Source organism: Nanorana parkeri, unplaced genomic scaffold (genome assembly GCF_000935625.1).
Source record: "Nanorana parkeri isolate BGI_ZX_2015 unplaced genomic scaffold, ASM93562v1 scaffold656, whole genome shotgun sequence".
Classification (NCBI taxonomy): Eukaryota; Metazoa; Chordata; class Amphibia; order Anura; family Dicroglossidae; genus Nanorana; species Nanorana parkeri.
The window spans coordinates 256,468-277,347 of record NW_017306924.1 but is presented as its reverse complement, the minus strand read 5'-3'; the positions used below and the strand labels follow the sequence as shown (position 1 = coordinate 277,347).

General features: G+C 38.8%; 1 protein-coding gene across 3 annotated transcripts in view; it reads left to right on the top strand.

Annotated features, from left to right (window-relative positions):
* NLGN1 (neuroligin 1) overlaps positions 1 to 20,880 on the top strand; it is a 636,903-nt gene that overhangs the window by 611,638 nt on the left and 4,385 nt on the right. For 2 of the 3 annotated variants that reach the window (XM_018563341.1, XM_018563339.1), the window contains 2 exons: positions 16,440 to 16,652; positions 19,891 to 20,680. In XM_018563341.1, coding sequence (XP_018418843.1) covers positions 16,440 to 16,652; positions 19,891 to 20,680 — 1,003 coding nt within the window. The remainder of the gene's footprint in view (positions 1 to 16,439; positions 16,653 to 19,890; positions 20,681 to 20,880) is intronic. The other variant, XM_018563340.1, reaches the window with a different exon arrangement.

Below are 20,880 nucleotides of genomic sequence, written 5' to 3'. Positions count from 1 at the left end.
GGATTAGTGGATAGTGTCTTAATCTACTGCTGACTAGAGACAAAGGAGGTAATACAATACAAGATAATTCATTTACTAACTGTGCTATGAGATTATACAGTTTATCAGTACATATATATTTCTAGTTATTCTTTGAATCCTGGTGGACTGCATCCGTAAATAAATCAATAGTAGAATTACATTATGTGTGGAACAAATGCATTAAGTGATCTATAAAGCAATCATTTGTTATTTCATAGGAAAATGATTTTCCTACATCAATTAATCACCTCTGACAACTAAAAAACTGCAGGATTTAAGTGTTTTAGTGATATAGCGTAAACGAGATGGAAGAACAGCATGAAACCTATTAAATGATTTGTAGATGTCAGAACGATTAATGAACTCATTGATTCTGTAAATATAATTAGAAACTTGCAATACATCATGTAATAATTTTACTTTTTAAATATTTCTCTAAATAGATTGATAGATAGCTAAACAGTTATACATATTTTATAAAAATCCAGAAACAAACATTCCATGAGTTTTCTACAGACACAAAAACAGGCATTGTGTTGTCATCTCTTTAGAGTGGTATTTTGAAATTATCTGCTTTGTACTGTGGGTTTTGTTATGCTTGCTGATAGCCAGGAAGTGTAGCAGTGAATGAACAGAAAACGTATTCATATCCCCTAGATATAGACAAGAATTATATTTATGAAATAAGGCCATGATCCATCACACAGGACATAGATGTGAATGGATGGGGGGGAGGACAGCACCCTCAAACTTTTTCAATGTGAATAATCTATGCTATGTTTCAGACTAATTACTAATTTTCTAAGTATCTGGTGCAGAAGAGCGGTGGTGTGTGGGTGATCCATTTTGACTTGGTACTTTGCATTCTTTTTCATTTTTTTTCTTTATTGCGCAAAGACTAAAAATTCATTTCAGATTAAATGAACGAAAACTAAAAAAGTTTTCATTTGTTTCATCAAACAAAACACTTTTTAATGCTATTTTGGATTCAGCCATTGGCGTGTTCTGGAGGCAGGGCGCATGATGTCATATAAAACCGCACGTGTTGGGCGCCGCCATCTTGGTGTATATCTAGGTATACACCAAGATGGTGGGGCCAATATCGGCGTGTGATGTCACCTGATGCCACGCATGCATGGCGTCATGTAACGTTATGCTTTCTGCCTCCAAGATGGTGGCACGCATTCACAGAACACGCACAGTGTTTTTTTTTTTTTTCATCAGTCTTAACCAATAGCTGTATTTCCATGTATTTCCAGTAAACAATTAATGTTGGTGATCCCCAAGTGGCCAATGTATACCCTACTAAAAATATGGCAGTATTTGTGAAAGTATTCGATTGGATAGTTAATGTTATAGTATTTCCTTCAAATCTAAATAATGTGAATGTTATTCAATAAACAGTGACAAAATAAACAAGGATATGCAAGTGGTCGAGACATGATATCTGGTTGCTAGGAGTTGTTACATGTTATACTGTGGGGTCTATTCACGAAGCTGCCGAGGGATCTGGCCTTAGTTTCGGCCGATTCTTCGGCTAGCTTCGGCCCCAGGACCCCTTCGGTTCAGTAGAACCGAGGTTTTTTTTTTTACAGCAGCAGAGCCGCCGGACAATAGGAAACTATTGGGCGGAGCTAGCTGTCACTGCTAGCTCCGAACAATCGTTTTCTATTTACCTTTCTGTTCTGCTTTCTGTTCTGCTTTCTGTTCTACATTTCTGTTCTGCTCGGTCCCTCTGAGGGACCGAGCAGAACAGCCGAGCCAAATGCCGCTCGGCGGCATTCGGCTATTCACTCACTGCTGTTCGGCATCTTTAAGAATAGCCCGAACAGCAGTGAGAAGCCTGCCGGAGGTTCGGCTCAGCCGATCCAGATGTTGGATCGGCTGAGTCGAACTCCTTCTGCACTTCGGGTCGGCCGAACATGCTGAGCATGTTCGGCTGACCCGAAGCCACACGAAGCAAGCCGATGTACGGCTGATTTCAGCCGATGTACGGCTGAAATCAGCCGTACCAGCCTGAAGTGAATAGCCGAACAGTGTTCGGCTCACTTCACTTCTGATCGGTCATTCACTCGGCTGCCCTCGGCAGCATAGTGAATAGACCCCTAAGGCTACAATGGTGAGTATATCTCTTTGCTACTGACATATTTACCTACTTGTTGCCCATTATATATTAGCAACACATTGATTTCAGCGTGATGAGAATGTGGTTACTATCTAGAAGCAGTTACATTTCTCTACAGGAAAAAGATTTAGTTGCCAGTGCAGCCCTAGCCATACTCTGTGATGACTTACTCAGTAAGATGCCCAGACCATTCTCTTCAGTGGGATACACAATTTAAATAAGAATTATACTACTGAGTAAGTCCTGGATAGCTAGACCATCGTGATAAAGTTGATCCTTCCAGAGACACCCTCAAGCTGAACTGGAGATGGGTGGACAGAAGAATTAATAGGCACACTGATGAAACAGAAAGGGAAGAATGTGAAAGTCCCTGGAGCATAGCATGGTAAAAATAAATGTTTTGGTAGTGCTCTAACCCTTGACAATAATGCATGTGTTCATGGCAATTTTACAAAGTACAAATAGCAAATCAATGAAGGCACAATGAGAAATCCTATAGAAAATACATGCAGGTATTTCTACTCGACAACACTGACCAAGATGGAAAGACACTCTGTAAATTGAATGATATCCTGCAGGGCTGATTCATGAACTTGTGGTTATTTTGAGAGCATTGATAAACAAGCCCCTGAAGTAACACAGATTGTTATCGCCTTTGACTGATAAGCATGCTCTTTTGCCTTACAAGGTAAATTACTTTTCCCTATTAGTTATAAAACATGGCAGTCTTTTGTATTAGAAAAAAAAACCCTGAAGAACTTGAACAAGCATAATACTTTGACAGTATATTAAAACAGAAATGTGTGCAAATACAGCCTTTGCATTGCTGCATTTTCTTCCACTTAACAGAAAAAAAACATTCAAAGAAAAATTTAACTGAACAAAATGTAAATTTTTCACATCATTGAATAACTGAAGTGAATATTTTCAAATCCTTTAGTAAATCAGTCTCTGCGAGTAATAACATTACTGATGAGCGAATATATTAAATATTTTTGCCATGGTGCATCACTGCTTACTAAACTGACCCAACAACAAACAAATATTACCCCTGCCAGTAGCTCCTTCTAAGGGTGCTGGTAGTGATGGGTATCTGGGCACACATCAAGAATTTCAGAGAGCATTCTCTCTTAAAGGCTGTGGAATTGAGTACATATTCAGCAGGGATGAAACCACCAGCAGCTGTGCCCATTGGTAATTTAGTTTTCAGACAAATATATGACTGCCTTTGTATTTGTGTCATGCCCAGAGACTCATTGATGTAAGGATGGAGCTGGTAAGAAGGGAGAAGAGGAGAAGAAGCAGAAATATTTGCTGCTGATTGGAGGGAGAGGTATTATACATTCTATCAGCCAAAGATGATGGACAGTTAATTTGGGACTGGTCAGTAGAGGCAATAGCAGCAGACGCACAAATGGCACAAAAATATGCATGAAATGGCCAGCTCTGCCAACTTCTGCAAAGGTCTGGTAAATCAGCCCAGTCCATGTCAGAACTAAGATTTGGTGGCTGTATTCACTGTTTTTTAAATAACATGATGTCTTATGGCATAAATAGGTTAACTGAAGTAAAATAGAATCCCAGAAAATAATTAAGGCACATCATTGTGGATGAAAATAGTTTTTTAGTAAATCAACACCTCAATCTCTGTTCATATCAATCAAAGAATTGCATGTTCTGGTCTGTTAACCTCACCTATTTAATTTTGCTCTTGTAAACATTTTAGCAAGTACAGATGTATATACCATGTTTCCCCGAAAATAAGACACTGGGGTCTATTCACTATGCTGCCGAGTGCAGCCGAGTGAATGACCGATTAGAAGTGAAGTGAGCTGAACACTGTTCGGCTATTCACTTCCAGCTGGTACGGCTGATTTCAGCCGTACATCATGTACAACAATCCAAAGTTATCTGGTATCACTCCGCCTGTCACAGTAACCGGCGCTATAGAGTATGTATGAGCTAATGCGGCTCTGCTCGATCTGCCGCCGCAGCCTTGCTTTCTACAGCGCCGGCTTCCTTTGCCATCAGGGGCAGTGGTACCAGCGGTGCAGCAGTGGTGACATCAGACGGTGGACAACACGGTAAAGTACAGTACCATTTACCAATACACATTACAGTACAGTACCATTACATTAAGCAGTGCCTTCGGGGGACAGCAGTTTGTGATGTATGGTACTGGCGTGCTCCCTGTCACTGCGCTGACCAGAGGTAGTCCCCTGTCATCCCCTTAATAGAGTATGTCCCTGCAGGCTGATATCATCACTCCTGCTCTTCAAGTTTCCCCTCACATGCTACCACCAAACTAGGTCTTATTTTCTGGGTAGGTCTTATATTACAGGAATCTTGAAAAATAGTGCTAGGTCTTACTATCGGGGTAGGTCTTATTTTAGGGTAAACAGGGTATATATACATCTAGTGCAATATAAATGGGTAGGCCGTATTAGTCCAGTAGACAAGATGTAAAAAAACAAAAACAAAAAACTTAGTATTGCATTATTAAAAGGAACTGTTGTTCACTGTGTCATCATTTTTTGTTATATTTTGGTTCATTGCTTTCTATCGCTCAAATAAATAACATGTTGTCTATACTGTAATCTGTACTGACTGATTAATAAAAATAATAGGCATCTATATTTTAATACCAAGTTATATTTAAAATTTTTTTAAAACTCATGGATTACTTACGAGATTGTGACATAATGGGGTTGATTTACTAACCTTATAAACACACCACGAACGTGTATACACTTCTGCAGTGTGTTCCCTCCCAGCATGATCTATGGGTGGAATCTAAACACCTTTGTAATGTGTACACACCCAGCAGGTGTGTTGTGCAAAGCCCTGAAGGAATTCCAAGGTGATTTTGGGTAAATTAGTTCTATGTTGTGTTGCTTGCGTTGATGAATGCAAGGAATGTAAATGCATGAGCTAACCATTTTTGTCTAAACTGTGAAGCAGCATTATATATGCATCATGTGCATGATTTTTCCATATATGACATTAGTGGAAATATGCTTTTAGAGACTTTTTGGTTGATAAATACGTTTTGCTGTGTGAAAATCACACACACCTGGTGTGTGTGTGTGTTTAGGTTAGTAAATCACCCCCAATGGGTCTATGTCTTTGCATATGAATCTCTGATCATCACAATAAGCTCTTTTAAACTTTGTCTGTAGATTGCAGTTTGCTATGCTCTTGTTCAGAAATGGCTGTTGGGTTGGGAGCTGGGATGGCTTGAGACCACCATTAAGTAGCTTTGAAATACACCAGAGGACCAGTTGAAGTTAATCAGTAATTTTTCACAGACGACATCTAATCTATGAGTATAAATTACTTTGCAGTCTTATTATTTCTTAATTGAAGTGCACCAATGTGAAATTGCCATAGATGTAGCAGAAATGATTCTAGCCTCAATTAACTTGTGTAGAATTGAGATTTTCTTTTTTCTAATCTTTGAGTGAAGATTGTTGCTTAACAACTTGTAGTTGTTTAAACAGTTGCGAGGAAATTAGTGACAATCAAAGGTGTTAAACAGTATTTTTAGTTGAAAATGTGCTGTACACAATTCTCAGAGCCCTTTCTGACTAACAAAATTTCCCTCATTTACCTTCTTCAAAATAGACTTGATAAAGCCATTGGATTTGCTTTAGTAAAGTAATACACCTTTCCATTGTATCCATTGGCAGTGGGTAGTATTTTCCCAAAATATTTATTATTCATGCACAGTTCTTGTTTAACTACAATTCTATGTTTAAAGCACATACCTATCTGTAATTTACATAAAAATGTTTGGCTGGTTGAATCATCCCCCGTGTGCTTATACCTCTCGGGAGATATGACTTCTCCTGCAGCAGTATGGGTGTCTACCTCCTTCCTCTGCATTCTGCATGATGTAAAATGATTGCAAAATATTTTAAGGAGAGTTAGACATCTTTGTATTTGCAGTGTAGGGTGACAAGACTTTGGAAGAGATAAAGCAGGTTTGCAGCCAGATTTCTTGTGGTTGGTTTACTAAAGAAATAGAGATGGTAATGCTGGTTTTGAATACCGAATTTTGTGTATAGAAAATAAAAAAAGGATTTTTGTCTTGATCTGATTGAAGTGAATATAGCCTTACCGTATTCACTAAGCTAAGTATGTGTTCACTTTGCTAAGTGACCGGTTGAAAACAATCTTAGTAGATCAACCCTCATGAGACATGTAAGATGCTAACATGAGTATTTTGGGTAGAATTGTCTTATAAATAATATAATTGCATTTAAAAAATACATGTTGTGCAACCTTATTTCTCCTTGAGAAGTCTTTGGAGGGCCCAGATTCCCAGAGGACATTGCATGTTAGGATTGACACATGTTTACTACTTATGATTAAACTGTTGTAGCCCTGTACCATGTGTGCAAAAATTGTGGTTCATATGCAGAATTTAAAGGAACTTGTTATAAGGGAAAATCCATGTCTGAATAATACCCATCATCTTCCTATGATAGTTGCCATTCTCTGATTTCCTCATTCTTATATCTGTTAGGTGATGGCATCACTGACACTGAAAAGGTTCAGCTTAGCTGACTTAGAACTAGTAATACTACTAGTAGTGACTCAGTTGTTGTGAAAATGTTATTGATAAAGGATAGAAGCTGCTTTTCAAGTGGGTATCTTTTCTTAATACAGTTTCCTAGCTTTGTAAAATTCCCGCCTAATCTAGAAATATCTGTCTAGATAGGGCACTTTGCATACTTCATTTTGGTACCTTATCATTAAAGCTCATGTACATTTATGAGCACGGATAAATGAAAGACTGTTGCTAAGTCATGGTAATGCCAGAAGGTTTGCCTACATAGCTGTATGAGTGATTAATCTCTTGTATTAAAAGATTAGTAAACTGTGAATGTCAAGGGGATTTGATCTGAAGACTGTTTATTAATAAGATTACTTTGCGCTCAAAGATAAGACCACCTTGCAAGTGATTGTACCTTTCTCATTTTAATGAAATACTGATCCTAAACAGGAAGTTACATCTATCTTTGTTTATTTCAGACATAAACAATAGTATTAAAAGTATGAGCACTCTATTTTGTGCATGAACAAAGCAGCCTTAAACTAATCCACTGGGCTTAAAATAAGGAATTAGACATTGTTGAGTTGGTTATTAATAGTGCAGGTTTCGGGTTCTTATTCTGATTCTGTCTCCTATATCGAGAAGCATGATTGCTCCACGTCAGTGGTGTTGATTTTCTAAATTAGAGTTTAGTAAATAAGATACAGCTGTGTTAATCAATTGTGCTAGCACAAATCATGTTTATTTTAATTTCCCTCTCACATGATTGTGTATTAAAAAATTAACTTTCCAAAATGAACTAACATTTTGTAAAGTGAAAAGACGCTACTTTAAAAACAAATGGCAGCACCCATGTTTTTGATATGATACAATAGTACATTAAAATGACTAATAATCACATAATATATGTGATTGTCTTATTAGGCACGTATTGAATTTATATTTATCTTTATTAACACCAGTACACTTCACTAGAGTTCATTCAGTCTTGCATAGTGACTATTTTGAATTAACTAAATATTTTGAATTAAATAAATATATGAGTTATTTCTGGAAGATCATAGGTCAAACCACACTATGGGGTCTATTCACGAAGCAGCCGAAGGATCTAGCCATAGCTTCGGCTAATTACCCGCCCTCTGCTGCAGTTCTCCATCAGCAGAGGGTGGGTACAATGCTAGTTTACTATTGGCTATTGCAAATTGAAATAGCCAATAGGAATCTAGCAATGCATTCCTATGGGCAAATTTTTTTAAAAATGTTTTTTATTCTGACACGGCTTCGTGTCAGAAGAAAGAAAAAAAAAGAAAAAGCAGTGTTTCTCTCCTGGGCATTCGGCTATTCACTCACTGCTGTTCGGCATCTATAAGAATAGACCGATCAGCAGCGAGTAGCCTTCCGGAGGTTCGGCTTAGCCGATCCAGATGTTGGATCGGCTGAGTCGAACTCCTCCTGCACTTCGGGTCGGCCGTACATGCTCAGCATGTTCGGCCTACCCGAAGCCACGTGAAGCCACCCGATGTACGGCTGATTTCAGCCGGTATACGGCTGAAATCAGCCATACCAGCCTGAAGTAAATAGCCGAACAGCGTTCGACTCACTTCACTTCAGGTCGGTCTTTCACTAGTCAGCCTATGGCAGCTTAGTGAATAGATCCTTATGTGTCAGTTGTATCCAAAGGGTCTCCAAATTGACTAAGTACATGCTTGTCTATTCTTACATTAAAAATATAAAAAATATATTGGACACTCCTGAGTCCTTATTTATATTAGAAACTACTTAACACTGTATACCAATAACGTGGCCCCAACCACATTAAACCCAAGCAGTTTGTGCATTATTTAAAAGTATAAAATATTTGACTGGATTCAACTTTATTTTCTCACCAATCTCAACTTATTTTTCTCACCTATATGTGATCTGAAAATTTTATTTAATCAGTAATTCACAAGTCTATTGCATAAACAAACAACAGTGAGGTGCCTTTTCAGATTCTAATTATGTCAAACAAAGGTGACTTTAAAGGGTACAGATGAGCCGGGGAAGCAAAAAGCTATAGGATAAACTCTGTAAGATATGGGACTGCCAAATTTACTGTCAGTATTCCTGCAGTTCATGCTGAGCTGATTACTTCATTCCTGACCCGAGGACACAACCTGTTTGCGAGTGAGAATTAATATGAGATGGTAGATCTGTCTTTATGAGCACACAATGACAAGTGTGCAGCATAAAGACATTCATGTGTGCTGCTGTTTTTTTTATTTGCTTGAAAGGTCAAAGCTCAACTTCAATTGCCAAGACATCTATGAACCATGTTTCCCCAAATAACATAATTATAGTTATAAAAAATAGCTCTAGAAGTCACTTGGCAGTAACTGGGAGCACTTTTATTGTCCATTATAATGGAAAAAAATAAGAGAAACACAATAAATGTCCTTTAAACGTTATAAATTCATGTAGTTTATCTAAATATACCTTAGTAAAACAGAAACAATTATCAGTGTTAAAACTGAGTATTTCAGCATATGTTTAGTTACTATATTATCCATCGCCAATATCTATCTATCTATCTATCTATCTATCTGTTCATCTACCTGTGTATCTATCTTTTGTCTTGGTTTAGTGATTTTAGAAGAGACCTTTTGGTGTCTGTACAAACGTTTTGAGTTTGTTATAAGCCTACGATTAAAGAACTCACAATGTATTATTTTTCATAGCTCAGTGTATGTTGCTATTTATTGCCATGCCATGTTTCTGTGAACAGCTCTTCATTCCTGACCATGCTCTGCAAAAGGGAAGGATTATTTGGTTGACAGATCTTATCTTACTGTCTCTGTACTTTCCAAACACAAGCCAATGTTCACCTTCTAGTTCTTGTGCCTGGTTCCTGTGATAGAATTACCCCTCTGCATTCCTGTGACCTAGTTTGAGTCTGGAAAGTGCAGGGACAGTGAGATAAGAGCTGTCAATCAAGAGTCTGTCTCTTTTGCATAACACAGTCAAAAGTTTATAACCTGAAGTATATCTATACCCCAAACTTTTTTTGGTTTATGGTAGAATGGGGAAAGGATAATACCCCAGTCTAGTTTTTCTGCTATCCAGGGCTCCTTTGGTGAGATTTAGCCTTCAGAGGTGAGGAAAAATCTGCAAAAGATAAACAAACTTCCTGTCTGGTCAAAAAGTCAGACAGGGTATATATCTCCAACTGAGCCCGGAAAGCAGTAAAAACCTGACTAGAGTTCTAATCCTTCCTCACTCTATACAAAACAAAAAAAATTCTATAGGTACACTTTAAATGTATCACTAACCCTTTAAGTGCAAAACCTTTGGTCATCTAAACTCTCATGAACCTTAGCACTGTGCAGCTTGGTGAAAAAAAAGATAAACATGTTAGCATGTGGCACTTGAGTAAACAAGCATTTTCCTTGTCTAGCTATACCCTGTTTAAGGTGGTATTATGAAAAGGAGTTGGTTTTGTAGAACCACATACCTGCAACAGTAGTGAAGAGGGAATGTACTAAGACATTAGTAGAAACATCAGAGTTTGCTTGCTTTTATGCACTGGATATGAACTCTGGGATAGATGAAAAGATGAACAGGAAACATTGTAGAGATATACAGCTCTGTCCCCAATGTAACCTAAGAAAATAGGAGAATGTTTCCCAATACAATTATTTTTAAATACAAAACAGAAGGTGAGATTTGACAGTTCATAGTGCCAAGTGAAGTTTCTATACCATTATGGTAGCTAGTGTTTTTTTTCAGCGAACAACCAAAGAAACTGCTTCAAATTAGCCAGCTTGCCTGCTCAAATCCACAGTTGCTTTTTGTAAACAGATCAGCTGGGGATCTCTCATTTAACAGTGGTAGCACTACAGCTGCTAAATGACAGATCCCTGATCTGCTTCTTTTTGTACACAAACAGCCAGAGATCCCGAATTGGTCATGACCACATTTGGTCAATGACATCAGCCAGGTTTACAAACAGCAGCCAGCTGAGAATCTGTTATTTCTGACAAGAGTAGCATAATTCTTTGAATGTTGACACAGATGGAAGTACAATAAAAGCCCACAGTCCCATCTCCTACCAAGAGACTGCACCTAGGGCTCTTGGGTGTTGTAGGATTACATGGCTCTTCTTAATTGACAAGAAGTAACATAGGTGCACTGCAAAATCCCTTCTTCGAGTGGCTACTGCAGACTGAAGATTTAAGAACCTGTGATGACATCACAGTGGCAGAAAGTATAAAAAGCAGCCCGATAAACAAAAATATAGTGAAAAATGAGTTGGGAGCCAATGTCAGCACAGGGGAGGGAGGTATTTACCATGTTTTAGGTTCAGCTGGCGTTCTGGTTAAACCTTCCTGAAGAGCCACCCTACAGGGGATTTCTACCCACAGGTCCAATAGCAGCCATGTGGGCTGCTATGGCTATTGCTATGCCATGGTCTCTTAATTTATTCATCCAAGCATCACCATCATCAATGCTTAACATTTTAATATAGTTTTAGTATAAACTGTTTACGTCATATATATCTATGTCAACATAATTGCATGTATGCGCAAAAGAGATGCATAAGTAGGAGAAAATTAATTTTCACATGTATCAAATTATGTTGGTATTGGCCTGAGTTTGATCCCATAAATCTCTGGTTTAGAACTGCTAATTGAAATGTTATTCTGTTGAGCAGAGCTTCACATAATTATGACATACACAAAGTTCTTGAACAGTGCAGTAATTAGTTTGGGTTAATTAATTATTATGTTATAGTTTTATCATGTAGTCATTTAGACTTAGTTTTGTTTTATCAAGTTGCTCTTGTTATGCCTTAGCTTCTTTCTGTGTACATTCTACCAAATTTTTACATGTGATACCAATGTTTATGTCTCAAAAAGTTTACAGATATACTGTATCTCAGGTGCCTGTGGCATGGTGAAAAGGGGCACATAGAGCACAGCTAGGTGCAGGCTTCAGTTTTAATTCCTATGCTGAACACTGACCCACTTCTGGAGGTTTTGTGACATAGCTATAGAAAATAAAGAGGCTATCAATGACTGCAAATACTCCAGAATGAGCAAATATCAGTGCACCAATACCTGTGCATACACACAGGGTTATTCGCTAAAGGGTGAAGAATTTGGAGAAGGCAGGAGAAGTGAACAATCTAAGACAACATAGCTGAACTGGAAAGTGAGCTGAATTAGAGAATTTTTCCAAATCGACTATTTTTGCCTAGATTGTTCACTTCTCCGGCCTTCTCCAAACTCTTCACCCTTTAGTGAATAGACCTGACAGTAATGACAAATGAGCTGTCAACTACAACACTGTATGTTTGGCAAGTTAGGCTTATGAAAGTTTTAAAATTAAGCTAGTTTTTTAACTTTGAAAAATATAGTACTTTCATGCCTTTAAATAAAGTAAAACAAGTTTATTTAATAGCATAGTGCATATAGCACATAAGCACTATGTTGCAGAACAACAAACAGGATTTGGTCTTAGCAATTTAACCCTTTCCCAACCAATGACGATCATGCAGGTAATAAATGACCGCTGACGGGATAATCACGCCATGCGGTACAATGAGCTCAGGACCACAGAGGGACCAGCCTTCATGGAGTTACTGGTGTTTCTGGTTCCCTCAGGGGCAGAGGCAAAGCCTCAACACCAGATTAGGTGTTCACAGCACTATGATCAAAGTGATAGCTGATCTCCACGATCACAGAGCAGTAACAGCAACAGAGCCAGCAGCAGCTCACTGTGTTGTGCAGCTGCGACTCGGCTGTGTGCTACAAACTGATACAAAGTATCTCTGGGTAGAGTACTGTATTCTCCTCAGATATACTAAGTATCAAGTTTTAAAAAATAATAAAATGTAAGAATTAAAAAAATTAAAAAGGAAAAAATACATTTAATAAAAACATTTTAAGAAAATATAGGGGTCTATTCACGAAGCTGCCGAGGGCAGCCGAGTGAATGACCGATCTGAAGTGAAGTGAGCCGAACACTGTTCGGCTATTCACTTCAGGCTGGTACGGCTGATTTCAGCCGTACATCGGCTTGCTTCGCGTGCCTTCGGGTCGGCCGAACATGCTCAGCATGTTCGGCCGACCCGAAGTGCAGAAGGAGTTCGACTCAGCCGATCCAACATCTTGCTTTTCTTAAAGATTACGAACAGCAGTGAGTGAATAGCCGAATGCCGCTGAGCGGCATTTGGCTCGGGCGATCACGAGCGATCTCAGAATAGAGTAAAAAAAAAAAAATTCCCATTGAAAAGCATTGGGACATTACTATTGGCTATTTCAATTTGCAATAGCCAATAGTAAACTAGCATTGTACCCGCCCTCTGCTGATGGACCTGATGGGGAACTGCAGCAGCGTGCGGGTACAAAGCTAGTTAACTATTGGCTATTGCAAATTGAAATAGGCAAAAATAATGTCCCAATGCTTTTCTATTTTTTCTATTCTGACATCGCTCGTGTCAGAATAAAGAAAAAAAGACACAGCTGTGTTTCTCTCCTTGGAGGCCGGGAGCAGGAGACTCCCGGGCCGCCAGGGAGAGTTAGCTGTTTGGAGATCAGTGCCCCTGGTTAACAGGTAACCAGGGGCGTTGATCTCTCTGAAAGTGGCCGGAGCCAGCCGTAAGATCACGGCTGGCTCCGCCCAGCTGTCAGAAGCAGGCTGTTGGCCGGCCAATGGCCGGCCGCTTGGCCAGCTTCGGCTTTCAGCGTGGCTCAGCCGAGCCGATGCATATGCGTTCGGCTCGGCCACGATCGGGAGCTGTACGGGCTACTGTGAATAGCCCATACAGCACCCCTTCAGTTCTACTGAACCGAAGGGGTCCTGGGGCCGAAGCTAGCCGAAGGATCGGCCGAAGCTACGGCCAGATCCTTCGGCAGCTTCGTGAATAGACCCCATAGTGTCAAGACAGCTATTAAAGTTATGAGACAAACATACCACATTCTAAAATTGTTCCACACTAAAATTGGATTTCATTCATATAAAATAAAATGATATCCCAGACATATGATAGACCCCATAAATCAGGACAAATACAATAATTTGTTATGAATTACTTTCTGTTAGCTACACTAATTATGTACACATTATTATTGCCAAAACTTTAAAAAAAAATAGGTTTAGTTTTTTTTGCATTTTTGTTTTTGCATTTGTTTGTATTTTTATTTAAAAAATTAGGAATCAATATATGCATAGGTCTAATCAAAATTACAGCCAATTTTGTCCTTTAAAAAATGGTATATAATATATTTTAATGCAATGAATAAGGAAGATGGAAATTTCGGTTAAACAAACACATAGCAAAAATGGCAAAATTGCTCCAGTCCCCAGCAACGAAAACATTTTCTAAAGCTGTGTCACCAAGTGGTTAATGTTGCCAGAATATTGGAGGCTGATATGTCAATGACTGTGTTACTGCATGTTCTTTCTCGGTAATCTATTTTACTATATGAAGTCCAGAAATGCATACCTATCAAAGCCTGGCTATGGATAGTCTATGCAGATTGTTAAGTTTTACCTTCATAGCAAACAGTAGTAAGAAAGTATGTCATATTAGTAAAAGTAATTGGTGTGCTATAAAGTGTATTTAAAATTCTTGCTTTTTTTTGCTGTAATACATTATGCATTTACCTTCAGATATTGTTGACAGGCAAGCAATAACCTGTGTAATTAGTTACTTTTGCCTCATATTTTTTATACATTACTGTAGATGTCATGATAAAGGCTAATTGTGCATAAAGAAAAACTGCAAATTGCTCATTCATTTCAATGCCAGCAAACATATGTGTGGGAGAGAATATTTACTACAATTGCACTAAAGGTAACCAAAATGATCTAATTTAAAACCTGCTCCTAATGCAATTTTAAGAACATAGGGCTCCCTACTGACATAGGCAGTGCTACGGGGCCTCTTTGATGTGATTACTACTCTACACTATGTGAACATAAACCTTGGGATACACATATGTTTACATTTTAGGTAAAGACAATTTTATGTATTTATTTATTTTTTTAGTTTTGGATAAAGTGGGGCGGTTTTAGATTCTCTGACAGGTATATACTTATGTATGTGTCCCACTGGTAAAATTCAAGCCAATATTAGTTCTGGTGACAATTGATGGAAAATCCAACATTTTAGAGTTGCCAACAGTACAGAAATTTAGGGGTCTATTCACGAAGCAGCCGAAGGATCTAGCCGTAGCTTTGGCTGATCCTTTGGCTAGCTTCAGCCCCAGGACACCTGCGGTTCAGTAGAACCGAAGGGCTGCTGTACGGGCTATTCACTATAGCCCGTACAGATCCAGAACGTGGCCGAGCGGCTCAGTCGAGCCGAACGCACGGAGCCGTGTCAGAATAAAATAAATTAAAATAAATTTTGGCCATAGGAATGCATTGCTAGATTCCTATTGGCTATTTCAATTTGCAATAGCCAATAGCAAACTAGCATTGCACCCGCCTTCTGCTGCAGTTCTCCATCAGGTCCACAACTACTGATTGACAGCAGCAGAGGGCGGGAACAATAGCTAGTTTGCTATTGGCTATTGCAAATTGAAATAGCCAATAGGAGTCTAGCAATGCATTCCTATGGCCAAAATTGTTTTTTTTTTCTATTCTGACACGGCTCCGTGTCAGAATAAAGAAAAAAAACGAAAAAGCAGTGTTTCTCTCATTGGCGGCCGGGAGCGGGAGACTCCTGGAGTGCCCGGGAGAGGTTTTTTTTCTTTTTTTGGACGGCAGCAAAACCACCGAACAATGGAAAACAGTTGGGTGGAGCTAGCTGTCACTGCTAGCTCCGCACAATCGTTTTCTATTTATTTTTTCTACTTTTTTAACTATTTTTCTGTTCTGCTTGGTCCCTTGGTCCCCCTCTGTTCTGCTCGGACCGAGCAGAACAGCCGAGCCAAATGCCGCTCAGCGGCATTCGGCTATTCACTCACTGCTGTTCGGCATCTATAAGAATAGACTGAACAGCAGCGAGTAGCCTGCCGGAGGTTCGGCTTAGCCAATCCAGATGTTGGATCGGCTGAGTCGAACTCCTTCTGCACTTTGGGTCGGCCAAACATGCTGTGCATGTTCGGCCGACCCGAAGCCACCAGATGTACGGCTGATTTCAGCCGATATACTGCTGAAATCAGCCGTACTTCGCTTTAGGTTGGTCATTCACTCGGCTGCCTACGGCAGCTTAGTGAATAGACCCCTTAGAGAAAAGCCTCTAATAGGGCACCGGTTCCAATGTCACTGCTCACAGATGGGAATTCAGTTCACTAGAGATTTCCTCTAATTGCCTGTTGTGTCTCCTGGAGAGAAAGTGAAAAAAATCTCACCAGTGGAACACAGACAACAATAGATAACCTGACAACATTTTTAACATTTCGCTGCTCTATATTTATGTATCTAAGAAACTACTATATTAGAAGCAGAGCTTAAAAGCATTTACCTCATCTCTAATAATATTCAGCTTGATGCTAAGACCTTCACTTATATGATTTAGAAGCAGGTTTTACATTAGGTTTCTTTTGTTAACTAGCATACTAAATTATCGTAATCGTATTTCTAATTAGCAACATTATTAAAAGTGTGTGCCTAGAGAGACAAGGTTTCTAATAAGGCTTCTAGCAATTCAAATGTAATGTTAGCAGAAACTATAAAATAAAATATTAACAGTTTATGGTCCCTATGTCCCTATGATCACTCTTTTTGTTTTTTGTTTCTTTGTAGGTTTTCTAAGCACTGGTGACCAAGCTGCAAAGGGAAACTATGGACTCCTTGATCTTATACAAGCCTTAAGATGGACTAGTGAAAACATTGGGTTTTTTGGGGGTGATCCTTTAAGAATAACAGTATTTGGATCTGGTGCAGGTGCATCATGTGTCAATCTGTTGACTCTGTCCCATTATTCAGAAGGTAACCGTTGGAGCAATTCCACAAAAGGTATAATACAGTTTAAATTTTTGTCCCTTTTGGCTTGTCTTGCATGTTGCCACTCTGCCAAAGCCATGCTTGACTTTCACAAATATGTACAGTGCATCATCACTTTTTTTATTTTTTGCATTGACATTTCCATGCATGATTAAGTGCTGGTGAATGACGTGTTTATATTTAATATGCAAACTTCCAAGGACAACTTTAGCATACTTGTACATCATGAGCACATTTCTGAAAACATGTTTTTCCTTAAAGGTGTTTTTTGGAAAACATCCAGTGAACTGTACTAAATGATGTCAATTGTATTCTGTCATTCTTCAGTGGCAAGTTTAGCTTCTCACAAGAAACCCTGCCTTGTAAAAGCAAAATACAATTTTATTTTAATGGTTGATGCTCAATAAACATTATCTAGGTTAAAAGAGGAGTTTCACGATAACACACACTCACTGAAAATTCATGAGTTGAATTTATTACTGTCTCCGAGAAGTAGGTTTAAATGTTTTGCACGCATGATTCCAAATTGTCAAAGCCTTGAGCTCTGAGTCATATTTTATTTTACTTTTAGTTATTTCTTCCTTGTCCTTTTCAGTTCCACCCAGTGAAAGGAATAAAATTGTTTTCTTGCGTACTTTATGTAAAATAGGAGAACAGATAGGTGATGTGATTTTAAAAACGGACAAAGCTCTGATAAGTGTGAAGAGGGCCTGAAACATTGATTTTATAGATTTGATAAATGTGCAGAGATGCATAAAAAATTGCCTCAAATTAAATTCTGATCATGTTTTAAAACACAAACAATATGCTTATAAATGAACACAATCAATTGAAACATGTAAATAATAATTAAGTAAAAAAGTGTTAGTGTTGTGGAGGACTACAGAGACTTTCGGAAATGTTTGTTTCCCAGATGACTTTGGGGGACCAGTTTCCTGCAATGGAACAGTGTTTTGCGGTGCCGACAGGTAGGGTAAATATTGAGTTTGGTCTTTACAGGTATGTGGTTTGCTGTAAAGGTTTAATTATGTGAGAGGATTTCTTTAATTATTGACCCTTTTATCTGTCATCCTTAGTTGTCATGGCAGGGGAACTTCCCTTTGAACATAACAAAGATGCCCTAAAGTGTCCTGTGACTTATGATTGTGCTTTAGGACTTATGATTGTGCTTTTTGTCCTGTGACTTATGATTGTGCTTTAGGACAATCTTCTAGTTTGATGCACCTGTATCATAGTGCACTTTGTGGCACAGTAATTTTAAAATACAAATCTAACTTTACACAGGTGTTTAATATCTGGCACCTTAAAAATCTATGACAATTCAAACTGACTTTGAGGTGTTAAACCTGGAAACTTTTTAAAAATAAAATGTACTGTTTGGAGTGAATAGACTCATCAAACAATTTAGAATTGATAATTTTTTAATAAAATTTTACAGTTCAAAACAAAGGCTAGAGCTATCATGCCACCTACGCAACAATACAGTACATTTATGTTTAAACTGACACTGTCTTACAGCTGTGTGGGTTCATTGGGGTCTATTCACGAAGCTGCCGAAGGATCTGGCCGTAGCTTCGGCCTATCCTTTGGCTAGCTTCGGCCTCAGGACCCCTTCGGTTCAGTAGAACCGAAGGGGTGCTGTACGGGCTATTCACAATAGCCCATACAGCTCCCGATCATGGCCGAGCGGCTTGGCCGAGCACGAACGCATATGCATCGGCTCGGCTGAGCCGTGCTGAAAGCCAAAGCTGGCCGAGCGGCAGGCCATTGGCCGGCCGACAGCCTGCTTCTGACAGCTGGGCAGAGCCAGCCGTGATCTTACGGCTGGCTCCGGCCATTTGCACAGGCAGTGAGATCAGCGTCCCTGGTTAACCAGGGACACTGATCTCCAAACAGCTAACTATCCCTGGCACCCCAGGAGTTATGCTGAGCATGTTCGGCCGACCCGAAGCCACACGAAGCAATCCGATGTAAGGCTGATTTCAGCCGATGTACGGCTGAAATTAGCCGTACCAGCCTGAAGTGAATAGCCGAACAGTGTTCGGCTCCCTTCACTTCAGATCGGTCATTCACTCGGCTGCCCTCGGCAGCTTCGTGAATAGACCCCATTGTATTCTTGCATGAAAGATATGCATAAAGTTGCAATCACTTAGACAAACTAATATGTTTTGCAAAACCTTCATAAAAGGTATTTTAGGAAGTTGCCATACTGTAATGTTAATGGTAAAATTATTTTCCCGTTTTCAATAAAGCTCTGTTTTAGTTAAATACATTTGTCTTTGTGTTCCATCATTTGAATGAAAAATGGTGTTCATATTTTCCACGTATCTATTGAACATTATTGCATAAAAAAAATAAAAATAAAAGTTAGATAAAATAAATGTGGATCTTTGCATGAATAAAGTGCTAACATGCCATAATATACAGCAATTGTATACATGTTCAAAAAAAAAGGTTTATCATTAAAAATCAGTCTTTGAGTTCCAGCCTAGTGACTTTGCATAGTTGCATGGATGAGATGATGTCTTCAGTCTGCTTTACATAGGAGGAACCATTTCCTCAGAGATTTACATCACAGCACCCTGCCTAAATACTCATCTCAAGAGCCCACTGCTTGCAGAGGTTCTTGGGAGGAGTTATTCAAATATCCAAATGCCATGATGGGTGGATATCTGTCTGGAGGTATGGGCATTCCTAGGCAGGCTGCATTTGCATGCATACTGCCCCTGGTAACACCCACATGTTATGCTGAGCTTTCATAATTGAAAGAACTTAAATATAATGAATGAAATGGGCAGGGCAGGGATAGTAAAATTCCACAGGAAAGAACTACATGATGCTGATTGTCCTCAAGCCAGGATATGAGGTGGGCCCTGTCTGACTTACTGCAGCTTCTAATGCACACTATAAGAAGGTTACAATGTGCAGTTAAATAACAGTAAGCATTTGTAATACAGTGTTTCAGCCTTTGCAACTGTAGAACAATGAAGGTAAGGCTGGAGTTCAGCTTTATTATACATTTATGAAAACTTTATTTGATAGGTCCACTTAAGTTGATTCCTTTGCAAAGACAGTGTTTATGCAGTGTCTCTGTGTGTACATATCTATTTTATTCAATGAAAGTGCATGCATGTAAAATATTTTGAAGACTTTTGCTAAAAATCCATGTTTTTCTTCTTAAAATGTTATTAATAAATATTGATCTGGTAAAATTATACTAAATACCTTTTTCTGTATTTTTTTTACATAGGACTTTTTCAAAGGGCAATTGCACAAAGCGGAACTGCCCTTTCTAGTTGGGCAGTAAGCTTTCAGCCTGCCAAATATGCCCGGATGTTGGCAACAAAAGTTGGATGCAACATGACAGATACTGTAGAATTGGTGGAATGTCTGCAGAAAAAGCCTTATCGAGAACTTGTTGACCAAGACATACAGCCAGCAAGATATCACATAGCTTTTGGACCAGTAATTGATGGAGATGTTATTCCTGATGATCCTCAGATATTAATGGAGCAAGGTGAATTTCTCAACTATGATATAATGTTGGGCGTCAATCAAGGAGAAGGATTTAAATTTGTGGAAAGCATTGTGGACCATGAAGATGGAATTTCTGCAAGTGATTTTGACTTTGCAGTTTCAAATTTTGTGGATAATTTGTATGGATATACAGAAGGAAAAGATATAATGAGGGAAACTATAAAATTCATGTATACGGATTGGGCAGATAGGCATAATCCTGAAACAAGAAGAAAAACATTGTTGGCATTGTTCACTGACCACCAATGGGTCGCACCTGCAGTAGCAACTGCGGATTTGCACTCCAACTTTGGTTCCCCTACATACTTCTATGCCTTTTTCCATCATTGCCAATCTGATCAAGTGCCTGCTTGGGCAGATACAGCTCATGGAGATGAGGTTCCTTATGTTTTTGGGATTCCTATGATTGGACCTACAGAGTTATTTCCTTGCAATTTCTCCAAAAACGATGTTATGCTAAGTGCGGTAGTAATGACATATTGGACAAACTTTGCAAAAACTGGGTAAGTAGCATTCTTTTATCAAATTACTCTTCATAACTTCATGTACACTTATTGATATTTAAACACATTTCCCAGTAGCCTTTTCATCAAATCCAAATTAACATGTCTAGGACTAAAATTTAGACTGCACCAAAACAACTGGTATACGATTTATGCAAATTCTTACATACTGCTAGTAGGTAATAACATATATATATAGA